The sequence below is a fragment of the Sciurus vulgaris genome, assembly GCF_902686455.1.
Source record: "Sciurus vulgaris genome assembly, chromosome: 7".
NCBI lineage: Eukaryota > Metazoa > Chordata > Mammalia > Rodentia > Sciuridae > Sciurus > Sciurus vulgaris.
The window spans coordinates 116,531,194-116,557,857 of record NC_136467.1 but is presented as its reverse complement, the minus strand read 5'-3'; the positions used below and the strand labels follow the sequence as shown (position 1 = coordinate 116,557,857).

Here is a 26,664-nt window from a genome sequence, read left to right as displayed (position 1 = left end):
CCTGGGTTGTATCCCAGTGGTCTCTTAAAAGGGGGTGGGTAGTTGGCAAAGGGACGATTTGGCGCCTGCGTGGTACTGCGCTCAGGGCGGTGTTTGAGTTGTAGGGTCTGGCGCGACCCAAAGGCGCCTGCGTAGTTCTTCGACCCGAGAAGTTGTCAAATCAAGAGGGTGGGCGTGGCCTCGGGGGCGCCTGCGCGATGCTTCTCCGAGGAGGGGCGGGACGAGCCCGACTGGGGTTAGAGGGCGTGGTCTCAGAGGCGCCTGCGCGGAGGCGGTTGGAGGGAGGCCCGATTCCCCTTTGTTCAGGTTCGCCATTTTGCGAGGCGGCGGCAGTGGCGGCGGCAGCGGCGGCTGGAGCCTCTGATTGGGTTTCGGGGTCCGGTACTGGAGCCAATCAGCGCGGGCAGCGAACCGGGGGAGCGAGGCACGGTGAGTGTGAGGAGCCAATATCCAGCGGCCCAGAGCCGGCCCCAGCGCCCCGATTGGCGGGTCTCGCTGACCACTCAGGAGAGGCCCAGGCGCCCGTCGAGCCCGGGGAGTCGAGCTGAGTTTAGCCGAGCGGGACGGCCGGAGGCCTGGGTCCTGAGCTTGCTGGCGACTCGGGGCACCCCAGGCTGGGGCCTGCAGGAGCCGTCTGGCGTGGGGATGGCGCCCCCGGGGAAAGGCTTCTCGGGTTCTTGTTCCTTGCAGCGTGCCCATGCCAGATGGGGATGCAACCCCTTCTTCCAACCCTTAGGCCCAGGTCCTCAGGTCCTGGACATGGGAGTGGTGGCCTTGCCTGCAACGACTGCCCCTACACTCAAGAACACAGTCGCGCCCCAGGCCCCGGCGGTTTCCCCTGTCCTTCCGGCCTCACCCAGAAACCCGCCCTTGTACTTTCCACGTCCAGATCCTCTGGACGAAAGGACCTCCCCAAGACACGCGTCCCCGGCCCTGCGTGAGTCCGGGCTTCTGTGTCCGCAGCCCCTGTGGGTCAGCAGATAGGCCTGGAAAAGATGCGCGCGGCGGCCACAAGCCCGGAGTGCGGCGGGCGGAGCTGGCCGGCCCGCCCCCGCCGCAGAGCGCTGCGGACCCGCCCCGCTACTCTGGGCCGGGGAGGGGGCCGTTGGTTTTCCCCTGTCCCGCCGCGCCCCTCCTCCCGGCCCACTAGCCCCGGGTCTTCGACCGGGTGCCGTTACCACCCCCTTTTGACTCGTCATTTCCTCTCCTCCCCTCCTCGCTTGCCCGGGCAGGACCGCACACCTCCGTGCTGGAGCCCAACCAAGCAGTCCGCCTTTCTTGCTCGGGCTGCCAGGCCCGGCCATTCGGTGCTTGGAACCTCTTCTCTTAGAAGATTGATAGCCCTGCGCATTCTTTTTCCCGGAGGCTGCACAACTTGCTGTTCATATTATTTGTCTTCTCCGTTGCTCATTCTGTGAACTCGTCCTCCCTTGGGAATACTGATTTTTTTTTTTTCCCTTTTATCTTTCTGTGTCCCTTCGAAAGTGTCTGACTTGCCAGTTCTGGACACACGTCTGTCGTTTTTTATCAACAGACTTTCTAAACCCTTGCTGAGCTTTCTCAACAGATGTCTAGAAACTTAAGAGTGTTGTAGATTTTTTTTCGTTGGAACTCCTTACCTATGGTGTGGAGAAAGGGATTGGGTAGAGGTAAATATGAACCACACCTGCTTGGCGGAGTGACAGGTGAAAGGCAATTAGTCTAAGGTTAGTGCTGTGTAGGAGTCAGGTTCAGTTCTGTAAGGTACTGTTTTGTGTTTTGATTAAGGGCCTCTGTGATTTTCATCGCCATACTTTTGATTAGCTTTGAAGGTTGATGAGATATCTTTGGACTGAGAGAATGGAAGAGCAGTGCTGTCAGAGAAAAGCATGTGCAGAGACATCAGATTGTGTTGTTTTTGAGACCGAAAGATAAGGTAGGTAAGGAAGTGGGCAATAGGATTGAGAACTTAGGAAAGACCACACATGTAGATCTTGCTAAGAAATTTTTTGGAAGCAGTTATTTTGTCTGGAGGTTCAGCTAGAGGGAATCTGTGTATGTGCATGCATAATTTTTCCTTCCTGAGATTGGAAAGCTAGTGTCTCATTTGTGGATTCTATCCGATAATAGTGACTGACTTCTTTGGGGGTAGAAAGTTTTTTCCCTAAGGAGACTAAAAATTATTTTTACTTAGGTGAAGCATTTATTGTAGCCCTCCATGGTTAAGAATATGGCACTTTTTTATTTTGTTTTGAACACATTTGCAAAGGTCATTCAACTGTTAGGCTTGAGAAAAGTTATAGTCCAGTACTCTTCCCACTATTAAAACTTTTTGTTTTCACTTTTTAGGAAGAGTTTTTCTTTGTTATTTTCTACATTCTGTTAATCCTCACATTATTTGTAATAGATGGGAGAGCATGGATTAGATATTTTTAAGAAGCATTTATTTTTGTCTTTGAATTAGATGTTTTAACCTTGGTCGTTAAAAATAAGTACATTTGATCACTTTAAAACGACCAAATACTTTTGCCTGACCTCTTTCCACCACCCCCCTCACCCCTGCAGTGCTCAAAATCTAACCCAGGACCTCACCATCTAGTCAAGTGCTCTAATACTGAGGTACATCCCCACACCTCCAGATATCTTTCTAAAAGGCATTTATACCCTGGTCGCTCTTTTACTCAATATCTCAAGAGCCTCCACCTGTCTGCAGAAGAACTTTGTTGTATTGCATGGCATTTTAAGAGATAGTAGTGTGACCTTTCTCTGGATGAGGGGCCTTATAATATACTTTTTATATGCTGAAATTTATATCCTCAGCCCTTTTATTTTTTAAGAAAGGGTCTCACTAAGTCTCCAAGCCTGACCTCAAACTTGGAATTCTCCTGAGTTGTTGGGATTATAGGGGTATATTCCACACCCAATCACTTTTTCCTTTTTTACTAAATTTAAAGACCCTTTGAAGTTAGAATCTTCACTTTTCTTTTTCTTTCCAAAATCACTAGAACAGTGTCTGGCACATGGAATATCATCGTGGAGAGAAGGTGAAAATCAGGAAGCTCAAATCCAAAAACCTCTAGGGTGGTGTGGAAGCTGGACAGCAGGATGTTGTCTAACCTTTTATCAAACACACATGAAAGTACCCATTTCATTTGTTGAGTTTTGAAATTAAGTTTTAGTGAGCCAAACTGGTCATTTTTTTTATAATAGAATTTAAAATATCCAAGTGCATTTTTTATGTTGTATAAAGACAAATACTGTTTCATGAAATGTTTTAGCAACATGTTTTGTTGGTTCTGTGTGTACCAAATTGTGATACAAAATATATTTCTTACCGTTGTTTGTTAAAAAAAAAAAAAAAAAAGCAAACCTTAGAAAAGTAAGTCTACTGTTTGCCTGGTAATGATTGTCAAATGTGATCAGAACGCTTTTCATAGTCTTGCAAGTTGAGTTTCTGGAAGGGTTAGCTTTAGAATGTTGTATGTGCACATAAAATGGGTTCCTAGTCATTGGCCAAATTTCTGCTTCTGCACTTGGAAATGACAGGGCACAGATGCTCTGGGAAGAGAATTTTCATGTTAACCAGAATAAATGCACACTCTCATTCTTTCTTGGAGGAAAAAACATTCAAAACTTTGTGTTAGAAGTAAGAGCTAGACAGACTAAATCTGGCTGACTTAATTTTGTCACAATCTTGGGCAGAGAAGAACTTGAGGAAAGACAATGTGTCAAGATTGTGTTACAGTTCCACTAACTGAAGTTCACAGTAGTGGGAACATATGGCTTTACTGAAGCCAATTGCTCATAGCATCCACCATTAGTAGTGTCAGTCTCGTGCTTCATGCTGAATCATCCCCTCATTAATGTTAGCGAATTATACTAGATTTTAAGCTTCTATTTTTTACCCTTCAAAGTACAGTGGATTTAAATGTCCTTAAATTGGAGCGCGTTTGTATTACCAGAATAAACTAGTTAAGAAGAAAATCTGTGTGTTATTTATGTATTAGTCATTTCCATGTGCTTCAAGTTATATTTTAATCTGATAAGATGTAAATTTCTGACTGAGCTCCAAGGTGCCTATAGTCCTGCTACTCAGAAGGCTGAGCCAGGAGGATTACTTGAGTTTAGGAGTTTGAGTCCAATCTGGGCAACAGAGCAAAACTCCAACTTAAAACACACAAATGTAAATTTCTGGGAATTAGAAGGGGAGTTGGTGAAAGTATTGAAATACAGAGGACATTTCATGATCTTTATTTTTTAATTTAACTATTGAGATACAATTGAGGCTCAAAGTGTAATCATTTTAAGTGAACAGTTTAATGAGTTTTAACAGATCTATACACCTGCATAACTACCACCATAATGAAGATGTAAAACATTTTTATTACCCCAGGAAGTTTGTGAAGCTCCATCTCAGTCAGCCTGCCTTTCGGCAGTTCAAAGGAATTGCTGATCTGTTTTCTATCTCTAGGTAACTGTTATCTATGTTGGGTTCGTAAAAATATCATGACCTTAATTTTATTAGTTTAGAAACAGGTGTATTGTGTGTTAGAGCCTAGATAAAATTTGGGGAAGTCTAATTGGCTTCCTTAGCAGAGTCACTTAATCTGGCTGATAACCTGATTTTTCTGTACTATATTCAGAGAGCTGAGTAGTCAACCAATTCTAAAGAGACTGGAGAGACTGGTGTAAAAATCAGAAGATTACTGTGTCAGTAGGCAGTGAGAAGTAACTATCAGGTTTACATGTGTTGTTAAGCATATTAGCTCCCTACTGACCAGTGTATTTGTAAATCCAAATGATAGCCAGAAATGTGTATTCGATTAGAGCAAAGACTGATTTGGAGAACCATATAGCCTCGAGCCATTGTGCTGTGATGGCTTAGCCATCCAGTCATTACTTAAAACTTGTATAAGCTTGTATTGCACCTATTGTTATTGTGGGTCATATACTTGATTGGTTTTATTTTGATTATGTGTCCTCCCCATCATTTAGTGTAAAATTGACTGTGTGTATAGTGAAGTTGAGTTTCACAGTAAACACCTGTATACATACCACTTAGAGTCTACCATTAACATTTTACTGTACTTGCCTTACCAAATATGTTTCTACCCATTCATCCATCTTAGTTTTTGATACATTTCAGAGTGCATTTTAGTATAGTACATTCCTCCTAAATGTTTGGATGTTGTGTTCGTTTTCTGATGCTATAACAAATACTTGATAATCAACTTATTGAAGAGAAAAGGTTTCTTTTGGCTTACAATTTTAGAGGCGTTAGTTCATAATTAATTGCAGTAGCAATGGGGCCTGCGTCAAAGCAGGACATCACAGTGACAACACAGAGCAAAACTGCTCACCTCATGGCCATAATTCAAAAAAAGAGAAATAAGAAAAAAGAGGAATAGGTAGGGTCCCATAATCCCCTTGGAGGACACACTACCAGTGACTAGAAGACTTCCCATTAGGCCTCTCTAAGTTTCTACTTCTTCCCAGTAGCATCAAGTTGGGGCAGTTGCAGGGGACATTGCAAATGCAGTCTGTAGCCGATATATTTTGATTTTTTAATTCACAACACAGTATTGAGACTTCTTAGAAATGACTAATCTCATGTACCACACATGGATTTATGGAGAGCGGTACCTCTCTTTGCCCTTATAATGTGCAGCTTAGTGCACACAATTTTATCTTTCAAATTTTGGAATTTATGAAGGCCTAGAGAAAAATTGGGAGGAATGGTTTATTTATATTTTGTTTATATATACACCTCCCACCCCATATTTCCCAGATGAAGTTACCCTTTGGAATAACTGTCTTTTGGAATTTTACGGTTTTAATCAAGCCTTTATTCAGGGTTCTCAGATATCACTTCAGTTTATCTACTTGTGTCCTTATTTCAAAGATGTCTTCAGATCTTAAAGTGTGTGGAAAGGATAAATTTGTATATTGGCTAGTTATTTGCTGATTTTAAGAATTTGCTACTTTTTTTTTTTTTTCTTTCCTCCCTTATACTGGGGAGTGAACCTAGGAGTACTCTATCTCTAAGCTACATCTCCAGCCTGTTTTGTTTTATTTTTTGAGACAGGGCTTCATTAAGATAGCCCAGTCTGGCCTCAAACTTGGGATCCTCCTGCCTCAGGTTCCCAAGTATTGGCTGGAATTACAGAGGTGTGCTACTGCGCTATGCTTTTAGTGATGTGTACCTTATCCAAGATATCACTTTCCATAATTTCAGTTACTCACAGTCCCAAAATACTAAATGGAAAATTATAGAAGGAAATAACTTACATGTTTTAAAATGCATGTCATTCCAAGTAGTATGAGGAAATCTCACACTGTCTAGCCACGGACAGGATGGTAGATCCATGCTATATGAGGAATCATGTAAATAGAGGATTCATGCTAATTCCCACCATTAATTGCTTACTGGCTATCTCAACTGTAAGATTGATGGTGGTAGTATTACACTGCTTGTGTTCAGGTAATCCTCATTTACCTTAATGACCCCAAAGCACAAAAGTCATAATGCTAAGGAGACACCAGTGCATAAAACATGGAAAGGCAAATTAACTCCTATAGCATGGCAAATGTTGTCATTGTATAATGTCTTTTTTAGGTTTTATAATGTGAACTTCTAGACCTTTGCTAGAGCTTTTTTAGTGCTACCCAATAGAGATTTTCTTTTTTTTTTTATTGACACATAATAGCAATGTTCATAGTAGAATAGAGATTTTGATAAAGAATACTTGATTTAACATTCGAAACAAATTGCTTGTTAAATAATAAGCCCTGAAGTTTTAAATTGCTTACCGTATATAGTGAACTAGAGTAACATGTTTGATGGGCAGCAAATTTGTGGTACAAATTAAAGAATGAGTATTTCCAAGGTGTAAGTGTTGGTCTGGTAGTATTGAAAAGTAAGGTTTGCTGATAAGAAAGGACTAAAAGCTGTGGGGTTTTGTTTGTTTGTTTTTGGTTTTGGTTTTTTTGGTAGTGCAGGAGATTGAACCCAGGGCCTTGTGCATGCGAGGCAAGCACTCTACCAACTGAACTATATTCCCAGTCCTAAAGTCGTTTTTAAAACATGAAAAGGGTGTTGTGATGTTATTTTTAACCATGTAAGTCTAATTAAAAATAATATTGAATATGAACATTTTCTATTTTCTTATCCCATTTCTTACAAATGTTAAACAGTGATAAATTATCAAATTTGTCTGGCAAGGTCTTTTTCTACAATCTCATTTTAATTTCTTTTTCCAACTTTTCTAACAGGAGTGTACCACCTCACAGTCTTCTAGGCTCTCCAAAGTGAAGCTTACTGTGGACAGGATTCTATCTGGGAGGGGCCATGGAGCAATATACGGCAAATAGCAATAGTTCAACAGAGCAGATTGTTGTGCAAGCTGGACAGATTCAACAGCAGGTATGGGAGCAAAATAGCCTGAAACATTATAGCAATGAAACTGATAATAGCACCAATTGGTTGTTATATTATTCTGGGGAATTATTTGAGAGGTATCAAATCTGATGAAATATTTGGTATGATAACTTATGCTGAAGTGTTAATTGAATTCATGACCACCTAGAATCTGCTCTTCATGGGAGCCTGGTTTAATAATAAATTGCCTCTTTTATCTCATTGAGAATTATGCCTAGTTTATTTTTCAGATGGAAATTTGGAGTTTTGGGGTTTTTTTTTTTTTGTATTTTTTTCAAATCCTCACCACCCCCCTTCTTTGAGCTAATTTGTGATTTTGTGAAGGTTTGGCCACAGTGTACACTAGTCAGCTTTCAACAAATTCATGATTCTTTGATGTGGTCCACCATAGTACCTGTTCTAAAACACTTCAGTTCAACACTAAGATATTTAATGGATAACCATATATCCATTAATGGATATATACATACATATATATATATTTATTTATTTATTTATTTATTTATTTATTTTTGGGGTCAATGGATCTTTTATTTTATTTGTTTACTTACATGCAGTGCTGAGGCCTCACACATGCCAGGCAAGCGCTCTATCACTGAGCTTCAACTCTAGCCCAATTAATGGACTTTTAATGTATAACTACATATTAGGAAGAAATTTCCAGCTGCTAGTTTATTCCTAAATAAGACAAATTGCTTCCTTGAATATATATACAGATTACATTTTCCTGATGCTTTTTGCCTGGATTTATTTCAGTAGGACCACTTTTTCCCCAATCCTAGAAGTAAACAAAGAAGAAATTTTATTACGCTTTCATTTAACCTTAGACTAAGATTGATATCTTAGGAATGGTTTTTCCTTCAAAATCAAACTTAGCAAGTATAGAAAAGTAATTAGTAAGGAGGGAAAGGAAGTATTAATGGTGAGGTTTTTTGATCTAATGGTCAAAGGCAGGAGCTCCTCTTGATTAGAGATTAATTATTTACACTCTCTTGCTGGTCTTCCCTGCCATGCAGCTGCTGTAGCTCTGGCAGCTTCCTTCAGCTGCCTTTGAGAAAGGCACAAAGGGCCCTCCATTCAGGCCAGTCTTGTGGTGGGTGGATTTCTGTTCTGTCAGGATTTATCATGAGAACATCAAAATAAAGTTGAATTGCTGAAAACGTTGCTTCTAATACAGTTCATTTGGATAGAACTAAATCTTAGTCTTGGAACATAAAAGCAAATGGCTGTGAAGATGATGGGTTCACAGTGATTAGTTTTTTCTTCCTTTCTTGGTGATTACATATAAGCCCTAGAAATTCTTCATTGTAACCTCAAGGCTGGTAAAACCTGATAATGTTGTTCTCGTGAACTTATTTGAGGAAATTAAAAGAGGATTAAAATTGTATAAGCAGAAGGATGGAATTAATATTTCTGGAGGGAAAGAGTACGTTACAAATTCATTAATGATGTTATTTGGCCTTTTTGAGTGTGGAAGGAAGTGTTGAGGTCCACTCTGAGGGCAGAGTGCCAATGTCTTTGATCCTGCCACACAAGTAGCTTCAGTATAGGGAGTCTGTACATTTTGAAAGCCCTGTGTAGGGCAAGGCTTTTGAAAGAAGACTTCCCTCCCCCTCCCACAAGAGGTAAAGTAATCTCATGTCTTGAACTATACGTTTTCCTTCCTGATACATTTCAAGATCTTCCTGTTCCTGTTCTCAGCAGCAGGGTGGTGTCACTGCCGTCCAGTTGCAGACTGAGGCCCAGGTGGCATCTGCCTCAGGCCAGCAGGTCCAGACCCTCCAGGTAGTGGTGCCCTCTCTGATTCTCTGTGAGCACTGCATGAACTTCTCCTCTCCTCATGTCTGGTGCTGTGTGTGTTAGGATCTCAAGTAGGAATCAGTCAGTTGCATGTTTTGATGCTTCTAACTTGTCTTTGAGGCTTATAAGGTACCAGTTCCCTAATGTTCCATACTAAGTTCTGTAGTGACTACTGTATCTGTTTTCAGAAAACTGTATTTGACTAGTGTGTTTGGAAATGTCTGGAAAATAAATAAAAACGACAGGAAAAAAAATTCTCAAAAGTGGCATTAAGACTCATTCAGTGGTCAGACTCAATCTGATTGCATGGTAAAATTTCATGAGTTTGTATTATAGTAAAGAAGGAAATATATACACACTAACTAGACTGTTCTTTATTTTTATTAAAAGGCCAGCTTGACTGCAAAATCATAGTTGAGCAAGATTTAAGCACTGAATCATATTGATCTCTTCATAACTTAGTTTTTCACTACCTGTCCTGGGGATATAATGACTTGTCTTACTACTACTAGATCTGCAGAGATTATCCTATACCATTTGGTTCAGCAGGGTGGGGTACACTTTCAAGGCTTAGGTTTTAGAGCCACCCTAATGATTCTTCTTAGTTACTTGGATATGCTGAAAAAAAGAAAAAAAACATATATTTTAAAGGTTTCTAAGTTAACCAGTGCAATCCTTTAACATTATGTATAGCCATGTTAATTGCCCGAAATTTGGGTTAAAATTTGGCCAGTTCCTATTTAAAATTAAAAAAAAAGTAGAGGCACTGATCTTTTCTTTGTAGATTACTTTGATTAAAATGACCATATTTTTAAAAAATTATAAGATTTAGATGTCCTACCTTTTTTCTTTCATTGAATTGGAAATGATGCAGAGTAGGGTCTAGAATATAAAACTGGCATCTCACTTTATTACTAGGGCTGCTAAGAATCCCACGGTTAACTATCCCTTATAGTCATTTCACTTTACCCTTTCAACTCCTGCCCCTGCCACCAGTAGCATTTAGTGATGATATATGCAGCTAGTTCTGAGCATAAATTATCTAAAAGAAGCTGAGCTCATTGGTACTCCTGAACTGTATTGGAATCTCATTCAACATCCTGTTTATGTCGTTCATGCTTGCTTCATCTTATTAATATATAAAACAGTATTTTGGATTGTCATTAACCACTTGTGGAATGGGAATGTAACATGCTCTTAACCGTATGGCTTATTGTCTGATGCATGTGTCCTTGTATCATTCATATGTTGTAAACACAGTGAGCTCTTTGGAGTCTCAGTTTATCTTGTGCATATAGCATGTCAGTAGGGGAGGAAATTAAGACAGTGGGTAACCAGAAGATAGTGTGTCTTAAAACTTGTGTTAACTACTTAAATAAATTGTAGTTTAAAGAAATGGAGACCTTTCCTGTAATGGTCTCATTATTTTTGGAGAATTCTAAATACTTCCTGCAGTTATTCATGCAGTAAGTCTTCTGATAATTCTCTCCTGATACAGCATATACAGCAAGCATTGGCATAGCAAGGGGAATTTGAATGTGAAAGTAAGAGAAGGAGAAAGCATGAAAGTCAAGCTGTAAATCCTTAAGGTGAAATTTCTCATGGAATAGTTAGGCAAAACCTAGTATGTAAATATTTCTGTAGATTTGGTACATTGGTGATGGTCGTGGTGGTAGGAGGGCCTTACTGTCCTACTCATCTGGCACACCACAATCTTCTAATTAATTGCCGTTATTAAGAATGAATATTTTAGTCATACAAATATTCTTTTGTTCTCTTACAAATAATTCCTCAAAACAAAGATCAAACCTGAAAATGAAAGTTTGGGACTCTTAGCTGCTGATCATTCCTGTTTCCTTATAACATGGCTTGTATTTTGGCTTCCAGAATGCATTCTATTAGGTATTTGAGGTTCAAGATGTGACAGAGCACTTTGCAGTGACCTGCTTTCTAGAGTAGTTCATTTACTTCGAGGCCCTTGAAAGTTGGGAATTCTGTTTGTACACCTGGCTGCTCTAGTTTCAGTATTTGTCATTGCTTCTGATAAAGCTAAAATAACTGTAGATACTGTAAGGTGCAGTGTGGGGGACTTCACCAGAAAATATTTGCAGGAAGTCTTTAGTAGTGGACTTTTTAAGCAAAAGACATATCTAGATTCAGAGAGTGAGGTGAAGAGAATAAAATGTGTACATTTCACTTTTGCTTGAGAGACTATGAGGGGAAGGAATCCTCTGCATAAGCTTTCAGGACCCAGTTTCCTGGAGTCATGTCCCGATACAGTTTGATTTACTCCCTCTGGATTATTTAGAATTGTACTCAACCATCCATCACCTTCCTCTCATTGGCTAATTTGCAGTCCTCATGAGAGACCATTCTTGAGTATTGGTTTAAAAAGGAAAAACTTTATTTGGTGACAAACGCCTTATATCTACTAAGACTTCTGAAGATTCGAATGTGCTCCATCAGACTTTAATGTATTCAATTTGGTGTTTAGTCAAAGATACTAGGGATATTTGAAAAAGTTAACTTGAGAACTTAAGCTTATTTTCTCAGTACTTCTACCTTTTCCTCCTCTAGTGAGTTAACAGAGTAGTTCCAATGATTGTCTTGGTAAAAATCATTTTGTGTCTTGTGTTATTTCATCGTTCTTCTTTTATTTCATTCTAGGTCCAGGGCCAACCATTAATGGTGCAAGTCAGTGGAGGCCAATTAATCACGTCAACTGGCCAACCTATCATGGTCCAGGCTGTCCCTGGTGGACAAGGTCAAACCATCATGCAAGTACCTGTATCTGGGACACAGGGTTTGCAACAGGTGAATGCTATTTTAAAAAATGTTTAGACAGTCATTCAATTTAGAAGTTTAAAAGAATAGGTTGTTAAGAACTACTAGACAGTTGATGTTACATTTAATTGCTTTTTACCCACTATTTCTTTTTTAGTCAGTTTTCTTCCTTTGAGTACTAGTGATATAAAGCAAAACTATGCAGAAATTGAACCTCTCCGGTAAGGAGAAGATATTAGGCAGGATCTTGAATTGTTGTAAGAAATATAGAGAGATAAGAATCTCTTTTTTAATAAGTTATTTATTGATATGACTTGTGTTGGCACACCTGAGGGTTGTGGGAGGGAAAATATTGACTGCTTTGGAAATTGTTTCTAGTCAAAAATGTTACCCTTTTCATTTTTTTCCATATAATTTGTTATATTTTCCATGTAACTTGTTTTTCATAAGTAATGAAAAAGAAAACCCACCTAAAATTATACTAACAAAAAAATTAATAACCTTGAAGTGCTTTACTATAAAAGACACAAAAATAAACAAATGATATTTCTCTTTAGGAAGTTAGGAAGAGAACAAAATGAACAAAAGGCAGGTTAAAATTAATTCAGTAGAAAATTACCAAAAATTAGAAAGAATTTTAAAAAGCTAGATTCTTTTTGAATACCAATAAAACAGATAAATCCACTTGAAAACTGATTAGGAAACAGAACAAAAGTAAATAAGACATAGATGTAGAATAAATTGAAAGAAATGTGTAGGGAATGTTACATGCAACTCTGTGGCATCAAAGTTTTAAAATTGGAGGAGTATTTATCATCAGATTGGCACAAAATTTTAAGTTGATTATATCCACTACCAAATCCATGTGGAAAAACAAACACTTGTTGTTTTTGGTCATTTCAAATTGGGAAGGCATCTCATTGTCTCTAAAATACATAAACCATTTAGCAGTCCCACTTTTGAGAATCTATCCTTTGGGAAGAAAAGTATCAATGTGTGGAGAGAAATGTACACATTTAGTGCAGCATTGTACTATCAAAACAAATTTTTAAATCTGAATATCCATTAATGGGCTATGGAAATGATTTGAGTAATCACAATATACTCACATATGAAGTGTTATGTCTTTCCTAAAGAGGATGAACTGTTAACTTGGGTTAATGTTGAAGGATTTTAAGTGAAAAATAATTTGCAGACAGTGTGCACTGTGTGGGTTCATCTTTATAATCAATGGTCAATTTCCTGTGGGTATATATGTTTTTGAGCCCAGAAAAGCAAATGTGGGAGAACTTTTAACTTTTTACTGTATCTGTATAGTTTCAATAGTTACAGTCATCATGTTAATGTCTTGGTTTTCTATGAAGGATTTAATATAAGTTGAAAAAAATCAACCATGACACTGCTTATAAATCAAACTTGTAATTTTTGCATGATCCCTTGTAGTTTTAAGCATAATTTGTGCCATGCACATGGTTTTTTTCTTCTGTTCTTTTAAATGTATCTTACATGGTTTCTTCGGTGTCATTTTTAATTCCTTCATAACGTTCAATCAATTGGATGATTCAAAAATTCAGAATCCTTCGAGTGAACTTAAAGGTGTTTTGTTTGTTTTGCTTTTATCGATGAGGCTATTGTAAACATTTGGGTCACTGCAGTCTTATTTTTCAATTGTTTTAAGGGTCATTTCAAACTGAGGGTACTTGGGTAGAGGGTAAGAACATTTTTAATGCTATTGGCATATTTTTACCAAAATTAAATTGTAGCTGAGATTAAAAATAGTTTCCACATTTCTCTTTGCATAAATGTATGAAGCTCTAAATTTATTTTCAGTGTGTGCTTTTTTCATTTTCACATTGCTCTTTCATTTCTGCCCTTCCTCTCTTTGCCTCTTCTCCAGCCCCTGGTCATGATGCCTTCCCTCTCCACTAGAGACAGTATGATCATGTTCTAGGCACAGTATACTCTAAGTGCAGCAACCCAACTTTCATTGTCACACCATTTAATCATTGTTTTTTTCATCCAAAAATACTGATTCTATAGGTGACAACTAGGATTCATTCTAGCTCCAAAGTCTCTGATTTAATGGCATTTTGTTTTGTTTTGTTTTTCCTGTAAGAGATCTTGGAAGGGTTGTTTATTTCCCTGCCTTCCAAGTAGGACTGTAACTAATTAACCTGAAAACTTGTTTTGTATACAAAGCTATAGGTAAGATTCCAGTCTCCCTTAAAATGCTTAAGGCTTTAATCCGTTTTATGTAAGGAATGACTTCTTATTAGTGTTCTTTGAATAGTCATTATTTTAAAAAGAAAAAAAGTACTTCTTAACCTTTTTTAAATTTAGTCTCCATTTTAGCATTCCAGTGAAACCTGTGCCTTCTAAGAAAAAGTACAGATATCTAAATGGGCATAAAACATTGCATGTAATTTTTAGATTAAGATCCCTGGCCTGATATAGACAATTGAATCAGAAGAGAGAACCAGGAAATAGATACAAAAATATTGGAAATTGTTGCATAATGAAAGTGGTATGACATATAAATGAAGAAGTGACTCAGCAATACTACAGAAAAACAGAATTGGTTTCTATCTCATGTACAAAAATACTTTTTTAGGTGGATTAAAATTTTACATGTAAGCTGGGCGCGGTAGTGCACACCTGTAATCCCAGCACCTCGGGAGGCTGAGACAGGAAGATTGTGAGTTCAAAGCTAGCCTCAGCAATGGTGAGGTGCTAAGCAACTCAGACCCTATCTGTAAATAAAATACAAAATAGGGCTGGGGATGTGGCTCAGTGGTAAAGTGCCCCTAAGTTCAATCCCCAATACCAGAAAAAAAATTTTTTTTTAATGTAAAAGAAAGCATACTTGGAAATTTTAAAAGAATACATAGAACTTCTTTACTTTGTGGGATAGAAAAGGATTTCTTGAAGACCCAAAGTACAAATTGATTTGACCACTCTGAAATATAACTTGCATACTTCGAAATACATCATAAATAAAGATTAAAAAAAAAGGTGCAAATTTGGAAGAAATATTTCCAGCATATGTAACTGAGTGTATATCCAGTGTATATTAAGAATTTTTATATTATAATAACAGTCCAGTAGAAAAATAGGCAGAATAAGAATAGACAGGGACTGGGGCTGTAGCTCAGTGGCAGAGCACTTGCCCAACATGTGGAGGCACTGGGTTCAATCCTTAGCACCACGTAAAAATAAACAAACAAGCATGCTGTCCATGTACAACTACAAAAAAAAATTTTTTTAAAAAAGAATAGACAGAAGGGAAACCAATTATGAGTGAAGTAATATTTGGAGAAAGCAGGTAACCTAGTTGGTCTGTCCCCTAACATACAAAGATCCATGAATGTCTGTAAGACTTGCAGTCCATGACCTGAGTTTCTTCACCTTTTCTCTTCAAACTAAAGGAGTCACAAGTTGAAATTAACAAGTAGAAAGTGACCTAGCTGTAGAAATTCATATTTCTGAAAGTACTCTCCTTCCAAACTTTTAACCAACTGTTGTTGGTCAGATCAAAAATATATGTTGAAGAAACGAAGCATAATGCCTAAAATTTCAGCTACTTGGGAGGCTGAGGCAGAAGGATCCCAAGTTTGAGGCTAGCTGTGGCAGCTTAGCAAGACCCTGTTACAAAACAAAAGAGGGACTGAAGATGCAGTTTAGACCACCAAAAAAACCACAATCTATTGATTGAATGGTTAAAGAACTAATGAGAATGGAGATAAAGGAGCTATGGGAAGAAACAGATTGGTAGCTGTGTGTTCTGGCTTTTATGTTGGAGGTATTTTTTAATATAAAATACTAGAAATCACGTACAATGGGGTCTTCCTAAATTCTTGTCTTTAAAAAACCATGTCCTAGAGCCAGATGAAAATAATATTCTGTGTTCCGAACGTTTAAAAGCATTTAATTGCAGTTTTATAAGTCACAAAATTTCAAAGAAATATTTTCCAAACTTGTCAGTTTTCCAGTGAAACTCCTAATAAAGTGTCTATAGCCATTTAAAAAAAAGTAAAAAAGTAGGTTTGGATACCATTGGATCCTCACTTTCCATAATTGCTGTCTGTGGTTTAGCTATCCAAATCTAGGAACCAAATAGGAACTAAAAATTAAGTCAGAAAAAGGCCAGCAAGCATTAGTGACAGTACTGAATATTAGTGAGGGCGTTGGCAAAAGGATTAGGATCACTCACATTGTCTTAGTTACCTATTGTTGCATAACAAATTATTCCCAAAGTTAGTAACTTAAAACAAGAAACATTTTACAGTTTCTGTGGGTCAGGAATTCTGTTACAGCTTAGCTGGGTTCTGTGGATCAGTGTCTCTCTCAAGAATCTCATCCAGATGTCTATCTACCTGGGCTGCCATCAGTTCACCATTTGACTTGGGAACAATATTTTGAATGTACATAATATCATTTCATCATTTTTTTCAGTAAAAAGCACTTCAGAATGATTTATGAACATATTTCTAAAAGTAAATAACAATGACACCACTGTCATCTTTTTAAAAATGAACATTCTTGCCTCAATATCAGATATCCAGGCTGTATTAAAAATCCCTGATCATTTTATAAATGAGAAATAAGTTGTCACTAATTCATAATTGAGAGCATAATAGGACTCCTTTCTTTCCCCTCTTCAAAGGATTTCCTGATTTTCTAGAGGAATTCATTTAAGGGAACGTGGTGGCAATAGAATACCATTCCTTTCTTTGTGTTCTTTTCCATAGATACAACTGGTTCCACCTGGACAGATCCAAATCCAGGGTGGACAAGCTGTGCAGGTCCAGGGCCAGCAGGGTCAGACCCAGCAGATCATCATTCAGCAGCCTCAGACAGCCGTCACTGCTGGCCAAACTCAGGTAATTCCACCAGCTCTGTCAACACAAGAACACACTGACTTGGAAGGTCAGATAGGTATTTCACATATAACAGAAATGGGGAAGGGAATCATCAAAAGTGTTGTTTGTGTTTTAAAGGACCACATGGTCATTATTCTTTGTGGGTATCTTTGGACACTATCAGATTGTGTCATTTTTTATTTCCCACAGACACAGCAGCAAATTGCTGTCCAGGGACAGCAAGTGGCACAGACTGCTGAAGGGCAAACCATTGTCTACCAGCCTGTTAATGCAGATGGCACCATACTCCAGCAAGGTAAGTAGGTCCATTGGTTCCCTGGAACTTAGGGCATCTTTTTATACACTGAGCAACTGTGCTTCAGAATTTTGACTGTGAACTCTATAGGACATGTCTACAGGACACTGTTAACAATGTTTCTGTTTATAGAATAGAGTTCTCACAGTGGTTGTTAAAAGACTAAACCAAGGGATTATGTGAGCTTTTAAATGTTTTAGGGAAGAAATATTTCTGAATAGAAGATTGGAAATATGGAATTTCTAGATCAGTAGTCAAGTTGGCATTTTATGCCATTTCTGTTGTGTTTTGTTTGTTTGGTTACTTGTTATTCATTCCCCAAAGATTTTTCTATGCAGTACTTTACTAGAAGTAAAGAAGAGTTCTCAGAGTCTCTAGTCTAGTAAGGGAGACATGTGAACAAAAAAATATAACGCAGGACCCTTGTAGAAGAGTATTCCAGGAGTAGATACATAAATCTGTTTTGCTTGGGAAGAGAAGTGCTCAAATTAAATATGAAGGATTTTGGAAACTGTTGTCAGATAGTTTGGTAAGTTAGGCCAGGCATGGGGGTGCATACCTATAATCCCAGTGACTCAGGAGACTGAAGGGAGGGGGATTACATGAGCCAGGCTGAAGGTTTGATTTTTAAATAAAATTTTCCAGTATACAAAATCCATGGATTATCAGAACCATGTCCTCACATACAACACCAAAGCTCACACTGAATGGAGCCCTGGCAAGAGCTCAGACTGAGCGGTGAACAAGTACTGCTGATAGTTTGAGGACTTGAAATGTTTTAAGTTTGTAACCCCTCAATTTGGGGTTACAAACTTATAAATTTATACAACTTGTTGCCTGAAACAGATTATTCCTACCTGTGATAGCAGTGGGTATAACTGTAGTCAGACTGAGGCATGGGAGAGGCCTGCAAACTTTGTGGCTTCCTTTTTTAATTATTAGTGGAATGTCCAGGGCAAATACTCATTTCAAAGATAGATTTACTCAGAACTGGATCCTAAACAGTTAATAGAAATGTCTTGTGATTACTTGGATTTTATACAGAGCAAACCACGTTGAGAGAAGAGTACTTTTTCTCCCCTTGTGCTTTTCAGTGTGTTTTTCCAGGGTGGATGAATATTGTCAGGTAGAAGAGGGACTAACTGTGTTCCCTTCTTTCTGTTCTATGTGCCTGTTTTTATTTGTTTTACATTTTATTTTCTTAAAGTTACAGTCCCTGTTTCAGGCATGATCACCATCCCAGCCGCCAGTTTGGCAGGAGCACAGATTGTTCAGACAGGAGCCAATACCAACACTACCAGCAGTGGACAAGGGACTGTCACTGTTACATTACCAGTGGCTGGCAATGTGGTCAATTCAGGAGGAATGGTCATGGTAAGGAAATTCACTTTTCAGCTTACTGTTCTTATATACTGTTATTTTGCATATATCTGTCTGTAAATTTCTTGAACTTGGAATTTGATGTCTCTTATAAAACTTGATTAATTATATTGACTTCTTGGGATTGAAATCAGTCTTTAAGGCAATTACAGTTATCTAATTTTACAATAATATTACAATGAAACATAATTTATTCTGAGCTCACACTACATGCCATAGACTGTGCCACGTGCTGGAGATCCAGTAGTGGTTAAACAGGTATAAATATATAATTTTTATGTGATTTTATTCAGAATTCACATAATAAAGGGAAGGACTGGCTACTGATCATTGGGAAGTAGAGTACACATTGTCTTTGGTGAATAAAACAAGAAATAAGCTAAAAATTGTAATCAATAGGGAAACAAACAAAAATATGTGGTATAAATATATCAGGGAGTCAAAGAGTATGAGTAAAAGCAATATACCCATATGTCAAAATAGAATGTAGTTCATAGTACCTAAAGTGCATAAATTAAGAATGAGTAGATGTCTACATAAAGGTGGAGAAGTTACCAGAAGGATCAGTATCATTATTCAAAATGGTTGTAGTTGAGGTGGTGAGGTACAGGAGCATATTACTTTTTTCCTCCTGCATAAGGTGTTTGTTTGGTGAATTTATTTGTTTTTGAAAAATTAGGATAAATCTTATGGTCAGCTAATTAAATTTCTATACCTGTAAGTATTTAGTAGTGTTTGGTCATTCTGTACCTACCATCCTTTTTGCTGTTTCATTCTTATGATGACTGTTCCTGGACATTATATTGCTGCAGACCTACTTAGGAAATGGAACCATGAATGTGAGATGGAATAGGAGAGGCCCAAACCACCCAAAATGGTGTTTTCTATTTTTTTCTGGGCACAGGTTTATTTTGTGGAGGCCAGTAGGCTCTCTTGTGCTTGAGCATAAGACCCAATAAAGCCTCATGTGGAAGGTATTGCTCTTTCCTTTTCATAAGTTGAGCAAAAGAACCCAAGGCTGAGCCTATAACAAAAGGCCAAGAGCTAGCAACACGAAAAGAGCTGTATTTTGCCTTTTTGTGATTTCTTTATGAATTGAACAGAAGAACCTTTGGCTGAATGTTAACAGATATACATAAAGTTAGGTGTGGTTTTTTTGTTTCTCAGAGTGGGTCCTGACCTCCCTACAAAAGAATCATCTGGGGATGTTTGTTTAAAATGCAGGCAGACCTTTAGTGTAAATGTTCTTCAGGAATCTGTATTTCACCATGTATCCTGTAAAAGTTATTTTTTTGTGTGGTATTCTGAAAAAAATAGCTTCAACAGGGACCAAAAAAGACATTTCTTAAGTTCATACTTCATGCCACTTGTAAGCTCCGGTTTCTTCTTTGTGCAGATGGTACCTGGAGCTGGTTCTGTGCCTGCTATCCAGAGAATCCCCTTACCTGGAGCAGAGATGCTTGAAGAAGAGCCCCTGTATGTGAATGCCAAACAGTACCACCGTATTCTCAAAAGAAGGCAAGCTCGGGCAAAACTTGAGGCAGAAGGGAAAATTCCAAAGGAAAGAAGGGTATGTATATAACATTGGGAAGGACACAGGAAGAGAACATGATTCTCAAGATTATCTTTTATATGGTTTATTTTCCTGAGTACCTCCTAAACAACTGAAGTTAATTAGGAGGCTATTTTTTATAAGAGTTAGCGTTTGTTATGCTATATATAGCTTCAACTATAACAACAGAAACAGTGGACTAAATAAGATTGTGTGTGTGTGTGTGTGTGTGTGTGTGTGTGTGTTGCTGGGGATTGAACCTAGGGCCTTGTTCTTGAAGGCAAGCACTCTACCAACTGAACTATATCCCAGATTTTTTTATTATTGTTTTGTTTTTGGTACTGGAGATTGAGCCCAGGGATGCTCTGCCAGCCCTTTTTATTTTTTATTTTCAGATAGTCACACTAAATTGCAGAGGCTGACCTGGAACTAGTAATCTTCCTGCCTTAGCATCTCAAGTTGATAGGATTATGGGTGTGTGCTGCTGTGCCTGAATTATTTTTTGTTTTCCTTCTTATTTGAAAGAAGTTCAGAGATAAATTGTCCTGGTTGGTAGGTAGAATATTTCTATAGTTCTCAAGACCCATTCTCCTCCTCTCTACTACTTTAGTATTTTTAGTCTACTACTGATGGTCCAAGATTGGGCTGTAGCCCGGGAACAGAGGGAATAAGAAAGGTACCCGCTCTCAAGAAGTTACAGCCATCTCACTATCCAGTGTTTAGTTCCATAATCACACCTTACCTCAGTTAAGGCTAAGAAATGCAGTCTTTTTAACTGAGCAGCTGTTCGCCTAACTAAAACTTGGTCCTTTATTAAAGGGGAAGGTAGCTGTTGCAAGGGAAGTAGTGATCTTTGCTGAGCTATGCCTTTTTTTTGTTTTCCTCTTTCTTTTTTTCTTCTAACATTCACATTCTTACAGTAGTAGTTATGTGTGATTAGCTGCCGTTTTATTCACAGTCTAGGTTAAGTATTTTCTCCAAAACTTGGGGCATAATTCAAAGTCTTGTCTCTATCTTTGGCCACAGCTGTCTTAAATTTTTAATAATGCAGTGTGTGGACTAGATAATTCTGCTGATCTGGGAGTTAAGTGGTTTTATTTCTTATTTTAGAAATACCTGCATGAGTCTCGGCACCGACATGCCATGGCTCGGAAGCGTGGTGAAGGTGGACGATTTTTCTCTCCCAAAGAAAAGGATAGTCCTCATATGCAGGTGAGGTGATGAAACTGCTCGTTCTATTTATTGCCATCTGTTTTCTTGGGTCAAAGTCTTCACCGGTATCCTTTTGCCATTTTCACACTCAGGGAGTAATTACATTCTCTAAATAGAATGCGACATTCTCTCAGTTTTCCTTTGGTCTTTTAAAAGCACTTGAGGTCTTTAATCCAGTGATCTTTCTTCTCTCCTCATTTTTCCCAGTTACTACTGGTACTTCCATCTTGAAATTCTTTTCAAGGAATAAATTTTAGTGTCTCTTAGTATAATAGTAGCGGCAGTATCCACTGTATCCACTGACACTATTTATGAGAGGTATTATGCTAACCACTTTGATAGCTTTTTTTCAAAAATTAAGCTCTACAGCAACCTAAGACCCATGAGATAGTGATTACCTATCATCACTGTTTACAATTGAAACAGTTTTAGAGAAGTAATTTGCCTATGATAAAATACTTAATAAAATGGTTAACTAAAATTTAAATTAATTACCTTGTAGGCATTTATGAATCAGTATATCTTGATTTTATCTCTAGAAATATAATTTGAATTGGTCGACGTTTTTCCATACCACCTTACGTCAGCCTGGTCTAGTCCTCTTTCCTTTGACTTAAATATAAAAAACAGCTTCCTAACTTGTCTCCCTTCTTCCAGTCTGGTACCCCTCTTCACATTATTGACCTCTTAGTGTAGTCTTCTTTAAATATGTCATGTCACTGTCCTGCTTGAGCACCTTCACCCACTTCCCTCTCCTATTTGCAGTTGGCCTGAAACCCAGAGTCATTACCATGGCCAGCAAGGCTCCTACATGCTGTTGCTCCTTTCTGCCTCTAGCTTCATTTCTTCCTGCTTCTTGGTTCACTGTGCTCACTATTCATCTCTCTGACTCCTGCCATAGGCCTGTGTCCTTAAAATTTCAGTCTGTAATCTCCACTTGTTCTTCTTGCATAACTGTCTCCTTTTCTTTTAGGCCTTGGTTTAGATTAGAAAGGTTATCCCTAGTCCACCTAACCTCTGGATGGGTCTTTTCTGTTCCAGAGTTTTCTCATGCTACCTTCCTTCTCTTTGTAGCACATTATTGAATTATTTAATTTGTCTAAGTGTTAGAGATTGTTTTCTTCCCTAGAGAGTAGTTGTACAGAGAGTAGAGGATTTTATTCTCTCTTGTATTTATTGGGCTTAGCATAGTGTCCAGTTTTGAGCAAGCACTCAGTAAATGATTGTTGAATTAATGAATTTCTTCCATGTACTAGTAATTCATTCTCTGTGTGTGAATATTACATTCCATCGCACTATTGCAGTATCCTCTAAATTGATCTCTAGTCTACTCCAATTGACCTTATGCAGTACTGCAAGATCAGTCTTTATAAGATAGTATGATTTTTTTTATCATGGAAATTTCTTGCTCAACATTGTATGTTCTTAATTAATCTACCACAAACCAAGCAATTTCTTCATAGTTTCTAAGCAATTTTTTTCATTACTCCTCTCAACAATTATACTAGATTTCCTCAAATGTCATCACACATGAGCACTAACAACTCTTTGAAGCTCTTAGTCCTCACCTGTAGTGTGAGAGCTCCTCATTCTCACTGCTGTTCACCCATGCATTGTGTGAATGTGAACTGCTGGTAGTAGGAGGCTCTTGGTGCCAAGAGCTCTTCCTAATTCCAGGTGCTAACAGTATGGCCTTGCTCAAGTTACTTAGCCTATTTGAACCTGTGTCTTCTCATCTTTAAAGCAAAATAGTGTTGGGTACTTCATTAAGAATATTATGGAGGGCTGGGGAGATAGCTCAGCTGGTAGAGTGCTTGCCTGGCAAGCACAAGGCCCTGAGTTCAATCCCCAGTACCGCAAAAAAAAAAAAAAAAATTATGGGAACTTCATGTAATAATGCACATTAGGCACCCTTTTAGCCTGTACCTAGTGTGTGATGAGTGCTCAATAAGTGTAGTTATTGTTCAAGACCCAAGTCCAGTCTTTCTACCAGAAATCTTTCAGCCTTTTCTCACCATCTTGCCTATTGAGGTTTCAGAGCCTTGCATGGGAATCTAAAGGTGGTTCCTGTGGAGTGTTGGAAAAACCCTTCCAGGACTGATGTTTTTCTTAACACTGTAGGTCTTAAGTGAGAAGCAGTGCCCAGAATTTAGTGGGGAAAAAAAATCATATGAAAGACAAAAGATTTAGGACTTGACCCTTGCTGGGCTCCTGGCTTGTTGACTGTAGTCCAGTTAAATCACTTTACCCATTCAGGCTTCAGGTTTTATCTACAAAATGAGTGTATTAAATTATATAAATGTGTTTTCCAGCCTTACTAAACACTCAGTATTTAAATGTGATAGTCATAAAATGGCACAAAAATGCAACATGCCACTGTGTTCTCTCTGGGAATTTTTCTTAGCCACCTGATTACCCTCTTAACCCTTAAGAGTAGAGCATAGCTCAGTTTGTTTATGAAAGAAATACACTATCAACTCTGGAGTGTTTGGTGATAGAGGGCAAGGCTACTCTTTAAATGTTTTTAAGAAATAAGGTTTATTGTTTCTTTCCTAATGGAGCTACATTTTAAGCCATGTAGATGGACTTAAAGATGTAATACAGGACTTTGGTTTTGTTCCCTTGAAGATAAGCTGTGAAAGCCAGGAGGTTGTTGCTGTTACAAAGGAACCTAATCATTATTATGCTGTCTTTGTCTCTAGGATCCAAACCAAGCTGATGAAGAAGCAATGACACAGATAATTCGAGTGTCCTAACCCCAGGCCATATAATGGAGCTGATCGAGGTCATATTCCTTGCCAGTGTTTCCCACTGTTGCAGGAAATTGATCTACTCTTCCAATGGGACACTGATGATCACATTCTGCCCTTTTCTATAGGACAGAAACCACTTAATTTTTAATAAGTGGCTCAGTATTATAATTGCAGCAATGTCTGGCAAATTGAAGTTGCAAGCCTTTGTCTCACCCTTTCAGTCAGGACCTATTTCAGACTGCTGATGACACTGACATTTGGATTAGGATGATACAAGGAGATACTTGCCAGCCCAGCAGTACACAAGCACTTATGTTGACTGGTGAAGCCAGCCAGCCATCTCAGCAGGGAAGAACATCCTTCTCAATCTGAACTACTTCAGGGAAGCCGCAGCTCACTCCTTCCCATGGAATCTAGATAGCATACATCCCTCTGGAGGGGGACCTCAGGCTGACCAACTGAATAGACACTTCGTATTCAGATGGCCTCTGAGCAAGGAAGTTCCATACTGTGATATGGAAAAAATAAATTCTCTGAGATACAGCCATCTAATCTGTGGTAATAGTAAGAATCTCTGTCTGCCCAGATGCTGGGTTCACATTTTGGGACTTCAGCCAAGAAAAGTCCAAAAGGATATTTTGGACTCTGGGGATAAAATGATAAAATTCTGAAGAACCTAAAACATACATTACTGAATCTTTTTTTTAGCTTTGACAAGTTGTGATCTGCTTGTCTCTATTGACAGGTTATCAGAACCATAGTTCTTGCTGTGGCTACTTTTCAGACAATATAGAGGGTCCTGGAACTTGAAACTGCCTTTCCTAAGTAGAAAACAAAACTCTTCAAAAATTTCTGTGCTGAAGCGCTGGAAACATTTGTAGTAATTCCTAAACAGAGAGGCAAACTAGAGATTTTCAAGTGTAGGCTTCTTGATGACATTTGGGGAATAGAAGAGTGTTTTGGTCTAGGAAGAAAGAGTAGTCTACCTACCAGGTGTTGGCATAGAGCATGATTCTCCTCCAGTGGATGAATACCTGGAATGGATCATTAAGATGAACAGACTAATTCACATTTATATTAAAACCTTTTAACAAGCACTGAAAGGGAGAATTCTGAGATTGAGTCCTTGACAAAGAACCTGGAAAGCACTGTTCAAGCACACTGTCCTGGACATAGTCCAGGTTTCCTGCTAGAGCTTGATGTGGATGTTGGCTTCACTCCAGCAGCATTTTGTGCTAGCCCCAGAGAGCAAACATTCTCCTCCTTCCCATGGCAGCTGATTCTTTGGTGCCAGTTTCCATTTGTTTTCCCCTTTCTCCATAGGCCTTGTGCAGAAAAGGTTTTCACACTGCACCCGTACGATAGGAATAAACCACAGTCTGGAAGAAAGTAGAGATGCCTGCAGGGTCCGGAACTGGGCCACAGTTGCCAGAATGAGTTGGACCTCAGAAATCTATTTTCCAGGTGTTGAACTCTGGGAGACAGAACCAAGATGATATTTCAGAAGAGTTGGCTGCCTTCTCTGGAAACAAAGAAGGAAAATCCAATAATTCTGAAGAACATTTGGGGTTGGCTTAAATACCAGCAGTAAAGATTGCTTCTTTGTCATCACTCTAATTGCATTAGGACAGAAAAGTAAACCCTTTGGAGAGAAAAATCACAAAGGGGAGACCATAGTAAAGGTAGAAATAGAGGTATAGAGCTATGCAAAGGAAACTGGAAGTGAAATATCTTCCTAGACTTGGGAATCTAGTAATTTTTCCTGCTTTCCACGTGTCAGGGCTGACTCTGGTAAGCTCACAAGAAACTTGTGGCTCTCTTGTGTTTCAAAAATTAAACCACCCCAGTTTTTTCAGATATTAAAAATGAGGAATTCTATCTTTGTGGTTAGTTTAGGAGTCTAAGATGGGGAATTTAGAGAGAGATTCCTCCAACCTAATTTCTAGTGCTTAAGCCAACAGTGGTTCTAAAATACTATTTATTTGTGTCTATAAGTTTGTATATAGTAATACCAACCTCATTGTTGCTGAATTTTTCATGGGGAGGGGGTTTGAATTTTGTTTTGTTTGACATGAAATCCACCAGTTGTCATTTTATCACTGCATTTCAGATATGACCCTTTTATTATGGTTATTTTAGCACACCATAATAGCCCATAAAGTGGGAACAGGGGAGTTGACCTTTGGATTTTTTTCTTTATTACTAGTTCTTTTACTCATTTGCCCTTGTGACTGTAGTGATGATTTCAAAGATGCAGAGTGAACGGATGAATAATTGGTTTGATGCATAGTTATGTCACCACTTGAGTGTTTTCGGTTTTTTTGCAGGATAATTGTAAATGTATATATTTTAATTGCACTGGTACATTGAACATGTCAGTGTCTATGCCACTGGACCAACAGCATTTCTGGCTACAGGGTGCCCGATAATAATGTCTTGATTTTCCTTTGGAGCTCAACTATATAGGCTTCCCCCCAGCGGTAGGGGGAGTACAAGTGATCAATCATTGATGTCATTGCAATTGTTATTTTTTAAAATAAATTTATAAAGATACTAAAAAGTGATTTTACTTTTAAGGAGTCTGCATCCCT

The 26,664-nt window shown here is 38.5% G+C and overlaps 1 protein-coding gene across 11 annotated transcripts; it reads left to right on the top strand.

Annotated features, from left to right (window-relative positions):
* Positions 1–294: 294 nt before the first annotated feature.
* Positions 295–26,637, top strand: NFYA (nuclear transcription factor Y subunit alpha). Of its 11 annotated transcripts, none has more exons than XM_079146657.1 (10): positions 295–429; positions 7,252–7,402; positions 9,122–9,202; positions 11,885–12,031; positions 16,750–16,881; positions 17,071–17,176; positions 18,402–18,550; positions 19,953–20,126; positions 21,219–21,320; positions 24,023–26,637. In XM_079146657.1, the coding sequence occupies exons 2-10, from the start codon at positions 7,328–7,330 to the stop codon at positions 24,074–24,076; spliced, it is 1,020 nt and encodes a 339-aa protein (XP_079002783.1). In that variant the 5' UTR covers positions 295–429; positions 7,252–7,327; the 3' UTR covers positions 24,077–26,637. The 11 variants fall into 11 exon arrangements, with proteins under 11 accessions (XP_079002783.1, XP_079002781.1, XP_079002782.1 ...); XM_079146655.1 differs by having other exon boundaries at positions 9,122–9,205; XM_079146656.1 differs by having other exon boundaries at positions 9,119–9,202.
* The last annotated feature ends 27 nt before the right edge of the window (positions 26,638–26,664 follow it).

What these genes read in the sequence shown, in the direction of transcription:
- NFYA (XM_079146648.1), top strand. Translation starts at nt 7,328, where the DNA reads ATGGAGCAATATACGGCAAATAGCAATAGTTCAACAGAGCAGATTGTT. An exon ending in GGACACAGGGTTTGCAACAG is followed by an intron (nt 12,032 to 16,749) that starts GTGAATGCTATT and finishes TCTTTTCCATAG; the next exon opens with ATACAACTGGTTCCACCTGG. An exon ending in TGGCACCATACTCCAGCAAG is followed by an intron (nt 17,177 to 18,383) that starts GTAAGTAGGTCC and finishes ATTTTCTTAAAG; the next exon opens with TTACAGTCCCTGTTTCAGGC.